General features: G+C 37.9%; 1 protein-coding gene across 3 annotated transcripts in view; it reads right to left on the bottom strand.

Moving 5' to 3' along the window:
- The window catches only part of RBM33 (RNA binding motif protein 33), a 102,185-nt gene that overhangs the window by 74,868 nt on the left and 10,436 nt on the right, over positions 1-16,881 (bottom strand). For 2 of the 3 annotated variants that reach the window (XR_009933851.1, XM_062506419.1), the window contains exons 2-6: positions 15,926-16,004; positions 10,448-10,496; positions 8,561-8,637; positions 5,751-6,051; positions 4,535-4,645 (exon numbers count right to left, since the gene is read on the bottom strand). Coding sequence is in view for 2 of the 3 variants with exons in the window: in XM_062506419.1 (XP_062362403.1) it covers positions 4,535-4,645; positions 5,751-6,051; positions 8,561-8,637; positions 10,448-10,496; positions 15,926-16,004 (617 nt within the window). In the remaining variant the exon portion in view is untranslated. The remainder of the gene's footprint in view (positions 1-4,534; positions 4,646-5,750; positions 6,052-8,560; positions 8,638-10,447; positions 10,497-15,925; positions 16,005-16,881) is intronic. The other variant, XM_062506408.1, reaches the window with a different exon arrangement.

Raw genomic sequence — 16,881 nt, 5'->3', positions numbered from 1 at the left:
TTGATTAATAAAAGACTGGTCTCAGTCATGCAATCTCATCTGTGAGTGACAGACTTAATTGTGCAAGGCTCTCTGTGTAGCTGAAACTTCAGAATCAGGACTAGAAAGGGTAATGAAGTCTATATTGTCCTGAATCTGCTATGCTATTTTAATGAAATGCTATTAAAAAAACCCTGCAGAAACTCTGTTGCATTTCGACAATTATTCATTCTGGGGAAAAAAAAATCTATTCTGAAAAGAAAATATCCCAAGTTCTGACAGACTATCAGACAACTACTTACCTACAGAATAATTAAAAAAAATTCTCAAACTTTTCTAGACTAGCACTATTCTACTCTTACCCAGTTATACCAACTCTGAAATCTTAATGCCCATGCCACCCATTAACCAGCAACAGCCATACAAGCCCTAAATATCAAAGACAAAAAATCAAAGGAGCCAATGAAAAAGTACACGAAGGCAAGGCAGTACTGGAGAATATGCAAGGCTGATTACACCTATTATAGAGGGATTTATGCAATGGAGACACAAACGTGTGACAGACACCCATGCATTCTCTCCACAGAGCTCCAGGAAAGGTTGGCTGAGTAGGGTAAGGGCACACACCCTTCCCCTGCAGTTTCTTCTGCAGCTGTTATATGCAAGATTCCTACATGACCTTTCCCAACTTCCAGCCAAACAGAAGGAGCTGCTTTGCCAAGATTACAGCATGAATGGATTCACTGTTTCAGAATGACACAACTGCAGACACTGAATTAAGACATATAATTACTTGTAATCGTGAATATCCCTGCATATGTATAAACAGTCCTTGAATGGCCACATGAGGTCACTGGACTGGACTCAGCAGCCCAGGCTTCTCAGCAGCTCTCCTCAGAGGGAGCTTTACACTTCCCACTGTGACACCTTGCACAAAGCTACCGAAGAGCTTTGCTGACCCGTACACAGAAAGAGAATGACCTTTCTTCTGCCATGAGGTCAGGGGGTTCCTGCCATCCTCATTAAATAACTATTTCCTAAATCCCAGCCACTGAGCAGAGCTCCTCACGCTGGGTAAGGATCTGCTATGGAGAAGGAGGGAGTGCTCCTCCCTGAACAGCTCACAGGCAGCTGCAGGAATGGCAACAGACACAGCTCAAGGGAAGCTGCAGAAACACTGACAGCATGATCCTCCCAAACATGGGACCCCTCCCGGTGTTCAGGAGAGCTTTGTGCCAGAGATTTCTAAGATGTGCAAAACCAACTAAATTAAAGGTGAAACAAAGAACTTTTCCAAAAAAAGGAAGCGGAGACACTTATTACATGTTAACGCTGAAGAAGCAGCAACTGTTCAATCCCAGGAGATCAAGAAAAAACAGGGCAGGTAAGAAGATTATTATACCTATTCCAAGGACACCCCAATTCCACAGATGAAAAATGGAACAAAAAGAAAAACATCTAAGTGCCTCCAAATATGTTTAAAAATGGGCTGCTTTGATTTGCACTCTTTTCAACACTTTCCTTCAGGCTGGCAGGTAGCATTTTGAACAACAACTTGAACAACAGAACTAAAGTGAAGAAGTTTTGGCTAAACACAGAAGGGACAACTCAGAGACATTGGCGCTTTTTTCCCAAGCCTATATCCCATCAAAAGAAAAGCAGTATGCAGCACTTCTTCATGAAATGTTTCTTGATTGAAGTACTCTTTATTTATCAGCATAACCCAAGACACAGTTTAAATTATGCAATGAAAAATCCCCTATCATTGACTTCACAGATTACTTCCAATATAAAACAAAGACATTATAAACTCTATTTTCATGAGGTTTAATTTTTATGAACATTCCACAGAAGTAATTAGTGATATTTTTTCCTCCAAACTATTTAGGACATGATACCTCATGTGGCTCTTCTACCACACCTATTTGCTGCTGAAACTTCTGGGTGTTGGGTTTTGCTTTATACCTTGGGAAGGCAAAAGTATTTTCTGAAGCACTGCTACTTTTTTCAAGGAAGCCACAGAGAGTTTTATTTATTTAAAATCCAAGTTCTGCAATTTTAAGTACTGTTTCAAAAACAAATTTTACCTGCCTATTCCTCACTTCTCCAACCTGAGTGCTACTTGCAGTAATTGTCTCACCTCCCTTCTTCCCTTGTCTCCCCCCATCAAGTTCCAGTTTGCCAATAAGTCAGCTTTTCTCTTGGTTTACAAAAAGATTTCTTCATCAATATAATAAGAGGCTTTAGTTGGTTTTGATGTGGTAACTGCTTAAAATAAAACATCACCCAACACCCCTCTCTGTTATTTAGATGCCAAATTTCAACCACAAAATAATGCTCTTTCCTTGTACCACATCCATTACAGCTGCACTCTTGTGTTGCAGGAGAACACCCTTACCCCTGTTTACAAACACTGAATGTTATGAGACAAAGAAAATTCTGTTAAATAAAACTTGAATAAAGAATAAAACTCTTCAGAGCTGAAGGCAGGCACCTAACCACACAATAAACAGAAGTGAATATTCCAGAAAGGCTCTCTGTCATGGTGTTACTCTTCTTTGGAGAGTGCAACTGGGAGCCTTCTGCCAAATGGAAGTAAGATCCATACAAAATAATAAAGGAACAAAAAGATGGTACTATATTAGAAAAAAGAAACCTGTGACAATCTACAAATCATCAGAATAAACCCAAAAGAGTAACTGAAGGTATGGCCAAAACATTAAACTTACATTGATGAACAAATTCCATAAAAGCTCAACTTAAAAAATCAATTAAAAACTTGCACTGATGGCACCTTTTGAATGAAACAAATTTAATTCTGAATGGGACAAATTTAAACAATGTAATTATTAGAGAATTCTCAGTCCAGAGCTCATACTCTCAAAATGAAGCTGTGCTTTTTTACAGCAGTAAGTCCAGCAGTGAATGCTAGCTATGTATTTAATTTTACATGATGTGTCTTGTGTCCATCATCTCAGACTGCGGCTGCAGACACCACAAATGCATCAGTTCACCTCCAAAACAGCAAAACAAAAGTGTGCATCATCATTTCAGTGAAGGAATAAAAAGAGTTCAAGTATTTCACAGTTCTTTTGAAGGGCAGATTTAACACTCGGGAAGTCAGAAATTAACTACGTGTATTGGTGCAAGATGTTACACCTGAAACAGTGAAGGTTGAACCATGCAGGTGGTCCCTTTCAATGCACATCTCCACCTTCCAAAAAATGTTGTTTTACCAAGATAGGTTTGATACAACTGGAGCATCACAGCACACCCAATTGTCAGAACTTAATACAGTAATGCTGCTGTGTCTTTGAGGAATTAATTTCCTGATGAGTTAAAGCTCCAAAGAGGAAATACACTCTGACTACACTTCTCAGCAGGTAATCCATTCAATCCTATTTAATTAAGAACTGGAATAAAAGTAATATTAAAGCAGATTCCTGGTGGAGAAAAGGAAAAAAAATCTTACATCAAAAACTTGCTGCAAATTAAAAATGGTTGTGATACTCTTGCCTAATAACAAAAGGAAAAACCTTGCAACAGAGTTAAAGTGGCAAGACAAAAAAGCAATTTCTTTATGAAAGCTTGCAGGTACACAAAATATGGCATTGCACATGCACGATACAGGATTTTTGTAATTTTGTAAGGTTAATTAATTAGTATATCTAGCCAGTACATCCAATAGGAAATCAGTTATCCCGATAACCCAGCTCTGCACCAACTGGTCCAGGGGCTTCTTTGCCCTATTTTCTTGTTATGTCTCTTAGGTTCTGGTAGAACATAAGATGTCCTTGTCAGGAATTTTCTTCTTAAAAATAAGACAAAACCATTTCAAGAATGTATAGTAAAGGTTTGTTTAACTGTGAGAGAGGGGCAGGAAAACTACTAGAAGCTACATAAATGTATATTAAAAATCTACAATGCTATAAATATATGGAAAATACATCAGCTAAAAAACCTTTAGGCATCACTGCCAGGCTAAAAATAGTGAATGCATAGTTGGCAGACTCTGGCATAAGCTTTCTTATTGCAAATGAAGGAACTCATCCATTTTCTTCATCAAAGAAGATAAATCTCACAGGAATTACAGTCTCAACACAACTTTCAAAACAAATTCACCTTCGCCTGTCTAAAACACCAAACATTCCACACTTACACTCCTCCTCAAAGGGACATACCAGATACCCAAGAACTGTATTTACATCCCAACAACACCAGTGATCCACCTGATAAAGGGAAGCACCATATCTCTTGGAGATTTAACAGATTCTGCAGTATTACTGACATTTCCTAACCAAATGGGCCCTTGAAGTTTCTAACGTTGAAGCCAAGACTAAATATGCACATTTTGAGCTCTCCCTTATGACTTTATTCCCAAGGGGGAGAGGATACACGATGTATCAGACAATACAGATGCTATCACATTTCATTTTATACACAGAATTCAATAATCCAACATGGGCAAAGTTACATCATACCCAGCAGTATGTACAATTCCACAAAATCAAACTGTACCAGAACTAGTTATTTAAAGTTTCCATTAAATTCATACCTCTTCTGATTCATTAGCCATTGTCTGGGATTCTTCCAACTCCTCATCAGCTGCATACTCTGCTTGTTCTTCCATTGCTTGCTCATTATATGACTGCATGTAATCTTCATCCTAAAGCAGTAAACAGGAAGGTGGAAAGACAAGGCCAACTGAACAGGTGGGGTCTGACTGCATTGCTACAACTTCCAGAGTAGAAGAGAAGTATTGCACCTCTCAGAACAGTCAACTATTAAGTGATATGGCACACATACAGCAAAATTAGCAGGCCCTTGAACTAGACAATAATTTCAGAATTACCAAAACTAAATCAATTTCCATTCATATCCCAGCAATGCCATCATAAAGATCCCATTTAACGCTGTTTGCTTCAACTACTTGTATACATCTGCACCCACTGACTACAAATTCATGAAGCAAACACTACAGGACTTTCTTACAGGAAACAGTCATCTATAGCATGTATACATTAACATCAGATTTTACCCCATCAAATATAAACGTTCTTAAAGCATTCTGCAAGTGCTTACATATGAGTGGGTTCAACTCTGAAAAATCATGAACATAAAACAAAAGCAAAATCTTGCTTAAGTTTGCTTGTATTTTCAATCACCTCACTGATTACATACAGTTAAATTAAGATTAAATCATTTCATTAGCAATTAGCGCCAGTGCATGTTCTTAATGCACTTATGCTGCTTAAATTATATTGAATTATGCAGGTGACATTTTCTGAACTAACCTCCAATCTCTTTATTCAGGTTTAGACAGCTCTCAGTTACAAAAAGGATGAACAAGCAGAACATCAATCACTTTGGGATATTAGCACCTTAAAGATGTCTTTAGCAGGTCAATAATCTTTTCACCTTCGAAGGACTTTATCAGATCTTGTCTAAAGCCTGGATAAAAGCTTTTGCATTAAGTACTTCTAACAATTGGCAGTGTATCTCCACCACACAAAGCTGTTTTCTTCCTTAAGGATACAATCCTCAAGGTCACAATTCTCAACTGCTTTCCAGCATGACAAAGGAGCATTACCTACCGCCAAACAAGCTGTCAACACAAACTTTGTCACAGCCTAGATAAAGAAACTGGCTGACAGTGATAATAGGTCTAATTTCCCCTCCTCCCTAGGGAGGTAAACAGATTTTAAATCAGTCTAAAACCCTATGCACGTGAAGCAATGTTATCTTGGAAGATACAATAGAAGGAAACTCACTGGAAATTCATCTAGGGGTTCATTGATTTCAAGGTCTAGCACTTCATCTTCTTCTCCAGGCTCTTCCCCATATTCTATTTGGTCTTCTGTCAGCTCAGGATCATTGCCTTCATAATGTCCTTCCTCTGCATACTCGGAGGCATATTCTTCAGGTGCTTCAGATTTGTCATAACCAATTTCATCTTCCCCTTGGTCATACTCAGACTCGTGTTCCAGTGAGGGATCATTGATGGACTTGGAGAGTTCGTATGATGTCAGGATGCCAGATGTGGCATTGAGGCTCACTGTGACACCTGGAGAGCTGTGGGACAGGGGGAAAATTCAGAGGCTGAAGTCTAACTGGCAACTACTCACAAAGATTTAGCTAAACAAAGGCAACAAACAAAATCTCCAAGTTGGTGGATAGAATTATACCCCATACACTATTTGACTCCATGCCATGTTCTCATAATGCATACTAAAATGCAGCTTATCACCAGCTGCAGGCTATTTGACCAGGGGAATCAAACCAACCAGAAGATTTAGCAGGTCAAACCGGCAAAAGTCCTGCTTGGTAACCAAAGCAGACCAGATTCAAGTTTAATTCCAAGACTAACAGAAAAAATATACAAAATTACTATAACTGCATCTCTTTTCCTAATCTTTCAGAATGCACTAGTAAAATACTTTTTGCTTAATATATTAATATTGCTCATTCTTGATTATCTTGAATTCAAACCTGCATTTTTATGATAGATTTAATGTTCTACTTAATATAAAATAAATAGTCAAGAACTGTAATTTAAGTCATTAAGACATTCTTAACTAGCACAGACACTGAAAAAAACAATCAATACAAAAATTTGCAAGCTTATAACTTCCATTCAGGCAAAGCAAAGCTAAGAGTTTACTGTTTACAAAAGCCAGTGTCATCAACACAAAAAAGCAACTAACCAACAGCAGATTAGTTCTTGATTTGAGAGTTCCAAGTATAAGGAACACAATGAATTTTATTTTTTTTTATAACATTCCTATTATTCTCCATTTTCCTAAGTTTAGGGAAACAAGATCCAGGCAGCTTTGAGATACCTGCATCTCTAAGGAGAAGATTTAACATGAAAGTGAAGACATTATGCAGGATTATCATTATCCTTCCAATAACAGAAGAATGAGGTCGACTGGAAACAAGGGGAAGGGAAAGGTGCTCTCTGGCAATAAAACTGCTAAAAATCTAAAACTTATCTACAGAAACCTGCTTTCACTGGGCAATACTATCACATTTGAGATACTTTATCACCACTGTCTTTGGCCACGCAGCCGTCCCTGCTACCCAGGGGTCTTGAGGAGGACATAGGAAAAAAAGATTCAGCAAAGAACTCTACAGGAACAGTCCAACCCTCACTCCTTCAGGGAGGAAAATGGCAGCCAATGAAGAGACTGATGGTGGTACATCTTACCATATTCCCATCAGTCCAACGTAAGGATAGGAGTCCTTATCCTAACTACAGCTAAAGACAGGAGGCCTCAGAGATGGAGAAACACCTATGTATGTTATGCATAAGCATACATTCATAGCCCTTCAGATAACATAGCCTGCACAACATACAATAAGGGAAGCTGGAAAAACAGGCCATTAAAAGCAGCAATGGCACTGCATCACTTCGGCACCACAAGCATCTTCTCTCCTACTTCAGTCCAGCTTGAAAAGTAAAAACAACAAGAGACTCATTTTGACTTGCAATGCCCAGAATTCAGCTGAGGAGCTGTTATTACCACAGGGTATTCAGAGGGCATGATACTCAATAAACTCCCATGTCAATATCTGCTCCTATTAAGTCTATTCAAAATTTTCTGCTATGTAATCATACACAAATATTTAAGTTACAAATTCTCCTCCTTGGAGCCTTAGGAAGTAAGATAGATTTTCAAATGAAAGATGGCAGAAAAGGACTACATAGGAGTGATGCCCTTCCCTTGTTCCTAAAAACGAAGGCCAAACACAGCTAAGGGATAAAGGGTTCTTACCTCGGTATTTCATAAGGATCCTTATGGTGCACCACTTTGCCAAAGTGGAATGCACCAAAATGCACACACACAGTAAACTGCACATACAATTTTACAGACCTCACAAATTAGCCTATCTCCCCAATGAGAGGCTTGAATGGATAGAGTGATATCCTCCCACCCCAAGAATTCCCCCCTGGATGGGCTAAATCTCTGATTTACACCATGTGTTCTAGAAAGAACCTTGGTTTTTCAAGATAGCTTAGGGTTTTCCAGCCTCTGACTACAAGGCCTTTAGGATGCTTGGTCTCCTGACCTAACAGAATATGAGGACTACAGTAAATGATCAGACTTAAGGAATTACAAGTATGCATGCTAAGTGTACTCAGGATACATAAGTGATATAAATGGTTTATAAAAGAAAAGGCAAAAAATCATCTTGGCATATGAAAAAGGAAGCTTACCACAATAAGCAATACTGAGGCAGTAAAAAAAGCTCTGTAAGTACTTATACTTAAATCTATATGCACAGCAGATGACACAAGCTTCTTCTTACAAGCTTTTTAGAGATTTGAATAAATGTGTTAGATCAAAATAAAAAATAATTTTACTGAAATGTTAACAGTGTTACTGAGGACATCATATTTACATCACTAACTAGCTGGCTAGGTAAAAAGCAAAACTATTTTAAGGATATATCAAAAACTTTAGTAGTTATTATTTATCAGTAATAGGAGCTTCGAAAAACAGAAAATAGAAGAAAAATAGAAAATAGAAGCTAATTCATAGCTTTGAGTTATCCAAAACAAGATTCAAAAAAGAAATACCGGAATTCTTGCTCCTCTTCATTGTCACTTTGCAGAAGATCATCATTCAGCTCTTCATCTGACAAGTCTGACTGATTCTAGGTTTCAAAAAAAAGTCAATCATGAACATAAAAGATACAAACTTTTAACTAAGTACTTAACGCTAAATATTATTTCATGAATAATACATCCCTAACTAAAACCGTATCTTCAAAATTGCCTAATTCCATGAGAAAAACACACAAGATCAAAAATCTTAAAATACATCTTTGACAATCCTATGGAAATTTACAGAACTCAAATTCGCCTATCACAACTTCTTATCATCAAAGATTAGTCACTTAAGACAGTCCAGGAAGGAAGCTTAGCTCTTGTACACAACCTTGTGACCTTGTTGCATTAGGCAAGTCAAGAAAATGCATGAACTGCAACTTCCAGAGAGAAGAGATAGAAGGCTGGATGAAAAGATATGATAGAGAAAACTGAAAAAACATTGTTAGTTTGTAAGTGAAGAAAAAAACAGAAGAAAATACTCTCTCTCCTCCTAATCCATCTGTCAAATGAAACAGCTTACAATTATTTTTGTTTTGTTTTGGTTATTTTGTTGGGTTTTTTTAAATAATTACCCCCTAGGGAGACATAACTGCAGTTCTGAGCAACATTTCCAACTGCTAAAATAATAGAGCTAGAAAGGTTACACAATGAAAGATTTATCTCAAAGTACTAGGATGAGATTAAACAGAAGGAAGATTAGCCTAAATAACTCAGGGAAAACTTTCTGAGAAATCCATTATTACCCCTCCACATGAGTCCATACCAACAGATGCCCTGTAACACGGCAAACTAAAAAAAAGAATAGAAAAAGCACCAAAAAACATAATACACTGGAGAATCAAGTACTGGTTAGTATTCACATATATAATTTTTAAAGATAAGTAATAGCTTTATCACCCCCATTCAATTTAACTGCTTCTGGTTTTGGTAAAACATCTGCAATCATTATACTCCTGGAATTTTACTCTCTTCAAACCAGCACATGAGAATAAGGAACTTCCTATCTTTAATAGGAAATGCTTACAGAAACTGCAATAATTTCAAGAAGCTAACTTCAAACATAGAGAGGATGGTTATAAAAAATTACAACAAATAAAACTCAAATCTTAATAGAGCTGAGTTTCTTAACAACCTATTAAGCTCCAACTAAAACTTCAAAAACTACTTTCAAAATTAGTTTATTTAGAAGATAAAATACAAAAAGAGGTGACCAGTCAATCTTATTTCTCAAACAGAAGTCCTGTCTTCTCCTACTGCTATATAGCAAATCCAAAGATCCATTCAGCTCTTTTCACAGTTCAATCCTGGAAAGAGGCACCAGCAGGAAGAGTCTATAGCAGACATGGGGAAAACTTGTTTCCCAGTTTTAGCTGTTCCCCTATTTCCCCCCTCACTTTAAAAGGGAAAATCCTCTGCCTGCTCATCAGACAGGCAGCAGATCATGCACACTGAGAGTGAACTTTCACAGACAACACTGACTGCATTTTCATTTCCACTGTGGTAAATACTGCTGGTATTTTGACAAGTAATTTTTAATAGCCAGGAAACTGGCACTTAGATTAAATTCTCCATCACGCTAATAACTAGCATACAAGAGACCTAACTGGGTTGAAAAAAAATTCTAAGTTTTATTTTAAAAGCCACACTTGCAGGTATTTACAAAAAAAAAAAAAAACAAAGTCCTGGGGGCAGAATGCTCTGGCAGTAAGGCAGACCTCAGGTACCTGTGGCTGCCATGCTTTGGGGAGATGACTGTAAAATACATAAGGTCAAACCAAACACCTGAACTGGCTAAGCTGAACAACATTCACATTTTAATATCTACAACAACTCACTTTAATACACATCTCTTACCTTTTTTCCAGGCAGCAAATCCTCTCCAAGCAAGTCATCATCAAGTTCACTGTAAAACAGTAACAAATTTAAGAAGCTGACCTTTACAAAACAAAACAAAAAACCTTAGAGGGAATATGCCTTAAACTGCCTTGAGGATAACTGCTGCCAAGCCAGCACAAAGCCTATTTTAGCCAAGCATTCAGGGAATAAAAGGTATGTATTTCCAGTGAAACAACAAACCACAGGTTAAGCAAGTCTGCTGCTGCACAGTCATTTAATGTCCATATCCTCTCCTTTCCATACCCCCTCAACTAAACATAGCAGAGAAACCTAGCCAAGCACAGGCACAGCCAGCCAAAACAGCCATTCTAGATCACTCACTCCAAGGTCATTTGGACACATTGTCCAAATCCATTTTGTCCAAATTGCTGATTTCCAAGCTCCCCAGGGAGGACATGAGACATGAATGTCCTGTGGGCAGCACTCTGTCTATTGGTCCCCATGTGTCCCAAGCTGCACCTCAACAAGGAGCTGGGAGGCTGGGAAGCCAGCTGGCTTGGGATCCTAGATCCCCCCTGAAGGCCAGGCTTAGGCCTTGATCTTCCATAAATACTTTATGTCCTCCTCCTCCTCAAGTTGAGGGTAAAGTCAAACATACATCTGTAGGGTGACAAAAATCAAATGCATCAGTTTTATATTTGTGCCCAAGTATTCAGGAAGCACAGGAATATTGGCTTACAACACTCCTGCCATCACAGTGTAACTGCCCAATAAATATGATTCCATACAAGGAACTGCATTCCAAGTGAGTTAAACTTTAGAAAAACTGCTTAATTTCATTCTTCCTTCAGTGAAGGAATTATCCAGTGACAGGGATGACAAGATTCCCCTTCTATAATATGTACTTGTTACTGACAAAACCATGTATTAGAATATGCTTATCAATGTAAACTAAAACGAGACGCCAGTGATTTGAAATATGAGTTGTACTTTGAGACTATTTCTACCTGCACACCTTAAAAAAACAAAGAAAAAGAAAAACCACCATGTCTTAGGTGGTACATAAAAACCAAATCATCCCAAGTGAGAATGGCCTATAGAGTTCCTTAGGACTACAGGGTAAATACTTGAAAATGGGGAGGCAATCCTAAAACAAATCAGTTGATTTTGCAGATGGATCAATCTCCTTCAGAGCCAATTTCTGTACAGATAGCACAGAAGCAAAGGGGGAGTAAGGGTTGTAAAAATCTTGAGGGCTAGGAAAGAACAAATGATACACCAAATAAGCTTTAAATACAACATTATCACAAGTATACAGAATTTATACACTGTTATTGATCACAAATAGTTCCAGGAATGACTGTACATTAATAACAGTTGTTTTGTGCTCAATGTAATATTAAACAAAAACTGGGAGATAAAACATATCACACATTCCAAAGAGCAAACTGACTAGAATTTCAGCCTTTTCTTTCAGAAACAGGAAACTCTATGTAACAGAAATGGCTGCAGAAGAATTTCCTACGTAATTTTGTCGATTAAAAAAACACTAATCTTTTCAATTGCCAGTAATCTGACAAATGCACCAAAATGTTTGAAAATATTTCCCAGTACCATGGTCCACCATTGACAGCTTTTAATAAAACTTCACTAGAAAAATTCCATGAGATGGCAAGAGCATATGCTACAGCAGCAAAGACAAAAAAAAAGCTCAGGTAGCAAGAAATTCAGATTAAAGAAATTAATACAAAAGAAAGTGAAAGATTAAATTAATTACCTAAACATACCTAGACCTATTTACAAAAAAGCAGCCTTGATGTAGTTATTTAGAAAAAAAATAACATTTTATCTCTAGAATGAACTGCAAACACATTCCAGATTTTTGGAAACACTGGCCTATTGTTAGACAGTCAAATTAACACCAGGAAATAAATGAAGTTTGTATCAGAAGCAAAAAGTAGTTCACACGATGCCCTTCAAAACCTATTAAAATATTCCATGCCATTCAATATTTTCATTGATAACTTAGAAGAAGAAAAAAGTAACTTTTTGAGTAACTTTTTGAATAAACAAAGTAACAGCGAAAAGCCTGCACTGTAAAGTGTAACTATCTCAAGCTCCTTAAAAGTTGCCACATCTGAAGCTATGGAAAAAAGAGGGATCACAAGGACTAAATCTGACCATTAAAGAAGCAAACAAACAAAAGAATCACCAAGAAAACAAACAGAAAACCCCCAGACACAAACAGATCTTAGGCTAGCATAGAGAAATCCACAAAAATGAATGGCGGCAATTTGATACTGAACCGTGAAAATCCCATACGATCGTGGACAAAGACCCTCTAAGGAATTAAAGTTACAAAGTGGTATGTTTATCCAGTGGTGGGAGTAGTCTCTGAAAGGTGTGACCACCCCAAACAAGGTTCTTTGCCCTCTGTTTATTTCCCAAGATCTTACATACCACACATATACATAACCCCAGCATCTCCCATCCCCACTCTGTAGTACAATGAGGCTATTAGTCCTTCACACGTGCACGATTCCTTGAACGGGTCGGTGGTCTCAAAATGGGCCAGTGGTCTCAAAGGATGAAGTCAAGAGAGTCTTCATCAGGTCTTGGTGACCTTCTGGCACGACCCAAGGCCCCCTGCTTTGTGATTAATTGATATACAGTGCAGGTGCTGGCCATTGTTCTTACTGGTTTGTCTGTTCTTACAACAATTCACTTACTCCACGTTCTATACGCAAGCTCATAACAGCAAACAATATAACAATTAGCTCTAGATTAAGCATCTGGTAATCATTAACCTACCATCTGCCTTCCTAACTTGTATCTTGGTCGTGGAAATTGCTTCTACCCTTTAGCCAAAATCTTAACTCTTTAAAATCATGATGCAGTATCACTCAAATCCACACAGAACAAATTAAATTGGAATAAAAATACACACCTACGCTAGTACCAAAAGCATCTTACCCTTACTATCATCAAGACACAGAAGTCCTTCCAAAACCACAATACTAGGAAATTTTGGGCTAAGATAATTTTGGGTTTGCTGCTCTCACAAGAGAGAGACAGATTTTTCTCCCATTTCTCGACTCCCAATACCCAACGATTTCCTCTGAATAAATTTAGCTTTGTCACATAAGAAAAAAAAATAGACAATAAAAAGCAGAAAGTTTTCAGCCAGCATAGAAAAATCACTAATCTCAAAGCAGGGTCTAAAGTGAATTTCATCAAAAAATCAGCTACTAAATCTGCTCTGTTATCCTGAAGGAGTGCACCAGAAATGCAGGTTTTTTTCCCAAACCCAAGCTTTGGGCTACTTAATGAGAAAAATGTACAAATTAATGTGATAAAGACGTCAGACTGGCCCTTTTAAGTCTCCAATTTCATAAGCATGCCTCATTAAACATGAGCAGTAACAAGGACACAAACCTTTCAGGAAAAGAATTTGTAAAAAATGGGAAGAATTCTCCAAGAACAATGTTACATTTGTACTCTCAAATAACTGGGGCCTTCTGACTCTCAGTTGACACCCTCCAGGGTTTGAGAAAGGACAGAGATTTGAAAATTCAAAATTACTTAAGTGACTGGAGGACAGGACTCAGCCAAGTAACACCCCAGGAAGAGCTGACGGCTGAGGAATATGTGTGACTAGCAGAACTTCATCTCTTCCCCACTCAATGATGCTTCAGCAGAAAACAAGGCATGAAAAATTAAAACACCAAAACTACTGGTTTTTCCACCCTTTTTTCCCCACTTTCAAGAAACTATGTCCTAAACTGAATTAGGCCAGTAGGTAAAACTCTCAACAATTACATGAGGCAACAACCCATACACAGCATTTGTAATTGTAAAGACACCCAACAGAACTTGACACTTTAAAAGACTGCTTTGCAATTTGAAGAGAATAACATTAACCAAAAAAAAAATCCATCACATGCAAACAGTATTTTATTAGATACAGCTGTAAAATAAAATTTCTGAAATAATCAGCAAGATGGAACTCTAGAATCTTCTGCTCTGCACCTGAAATCACCTCCCTCACAATTTCACTGCAGTATTATCATCTCTCTTTAATTAAATACAGCTAATAATAAACACATAAATTGAAACTTTTTTCTAAAACTAAGTCTTTGTATACTTCAAAGTCTCAGCTTGATGAAAATAACTCTAAAACTATTAAAACCAGCTTTGAACAAGGTGTTTACCACTGGGCAAAAGCTTCCAACTACTGATGCAACAGCTGCTTGACTCTTCCAAATTCTTCCAAGTGATGAGTAGGGCAGCTAAACCCAAATGTGACCAGTCAGCAGCTAAGAGTCCACACATTCAGGCACAAAAGCCAAAAACTGAGAAAATATTCTAACACAAAACATTCTGCCTTTAACACTGATTTTATGGTTTCTGAATAGCCAATGCTGGGGATGGGAGGCAGCACAGGAGTGACCAAGCCTGGACATGTCATTTTAATTACACTCTCAAACCCCAGAGCAGTTCCTTGGTGCTCTTCAGCATCCAACCCTCTAACAGCTGTACTGTCCTGAGAGAGAGCAGACACTGCTCACCAGCACACAGCACAGCACACTGTATATACCAGAGCTACTGTCCAAATTCCTCAGTCACATACTCGCCTCCTGAAGCAATGAAAGCTACCCACTCAACCTAGCAGAAGCCAAGGAAGAGGAAACTAATGCCTCTGGAATGACAATAAATGTAGAACAGTTGATATATTCCTAGGACACAGCTCAGTGGAAAACTACTTACAGTAAAATTTGTTTACTACAATCACTTGAGTGATTATTAGAGAAGACAGAAATCTACTTGGAATACTTCTTTTCTCCCTTTTAGAGTGAAAACCACTGGCCAAGTCTGAACAAGTCTATTACTAAAAAAGAATAATAGAAAAATAATAGAAATAAGTGAAAAGTTTTCTCCCAGAAAGAGCAGACCAGTATAGTTTGATTCCTGTCTCATAAAAAAACCACAAATTCTCCCCCAAAATAACCCAGAGCACACACACTTCTAAATCTTTAAAAGTGTCATATTGTTGAAGAAGCACATGCTTAAGCTCTCCTCCTCTTCCCCGATTTAAAACTGAAGTAGAAGTTTGAGGGTAAGAATTTAAACATCAGGTAAAAAATATTTTGAAAATTAAGTTGGGCAAACTCAAGTACTAGCAAATTCTATTTAAACCACCTAGGTCTACTAAATATTTAAAAGCAAAATCGAAACATTAATTGCAAAATTACACACTGCAAATACTTTGTATTTATCCAATTTTAAATGGCATCTCTTCACAATGCTTTATATTCCTCAAGGCAAGTACATGTTTGGTACGATCTAGCATTGGCTGACACATGCAAAACAACCAACATCTTCATTAGAATCTAAATGTGCACTGCTCTAAATGTTAAGAGTACAAAATGCCAGAATGGGAAAACAGAACAATGCAATTCAGCATACAGAAACTGAACATGAAAATATTCTACCTACCTGTCCCAGTCGTCATCTCCTGCTCTTCTTCTCCAAGACCTTTCTGCACCAGGCTTATCAAACTGATCAAAGTCATCATCTGTTGAAAAAAAAAAAGTGACTACATTAAATAATTCTTACTGAAATCAAAGGTTGCCAAAGCAACCACACAGATGGGATTTTCTGGGTGGGTGTGGGGCTGTGCGTGTTGTTCAGAAGATGCAAAAATACCTTTTCTCTACTTTTCAATTAACATGAAGAAAACAGACAAATACTAGCATATAATTATAGAATCATTAAGGTTGGAAAATATCTGTAAGACTGCAAAGTTCAACTATCAACCCAGCTCCACCACCATGTTCACCATCAAAACATATCCTCCAGTGCCATATTCACTATGTTTTTTGAACCCTTGCAGGGATGATGACTCCACTTCCCTGGGAACCTGTTCCAAAGCTTTACAATTATTTCAAACATTCAATCTAAGCCTTTCTTGGCACAACTTGAGGCCATTTCCTCTTACTCTGTCCCTTGTTACCTCGGGAAGAGACAGACCCACCTGGCTGCAGCCTCCTCTTGAATCATTAAAAGCTATGTGTTCAAGGACAAAGACTCTCTAACTAGTTAAAGTATGTTTACTAAGACGCCAGTGGGCTGCACGGGGGTAACCCCCTAGAGATGGGGTAACCCCCTAGAGATGTGGCAGCCCCATACAAGGTTCCTTGTCCTCCATTTATTTCCCAAAGTCTTACATTCTATACATATGCATAACCCCAGCACCTGCCATCCCCACTCTGCATCAAAATGAGGCTAATATTCCTTCACACGTGTGCAATCCTTCTCTTGAACTGGGTTGGTGGTCTTGAAATTGGGTCTGTGGTCTTGAAGGATGAAGTAAGGAATGTCTTCATCAGGTGTCCGTGACCCTCTGGCACAGTCCAATGTCCCCTGCTTTGTGACTGACTGGTACAAAGACC

This window comes from Cinclus cinclus, chromosome 1, assembly GCF_963662255.1.
Source record: "Cinclus cinclus chromosome 1, bCinCin1.1, whole genome shotgun sequence".
NCBI lineage: Eukaryota > Metazoa > Chordata > Aves > Passeriformes > Cinclidae > Cinclus > Cinclus cinclus.
Note: the sequence above shows the minus strand (reverse complement) of the source record. Positions and strands in the feature narration are given on the sequence as shown.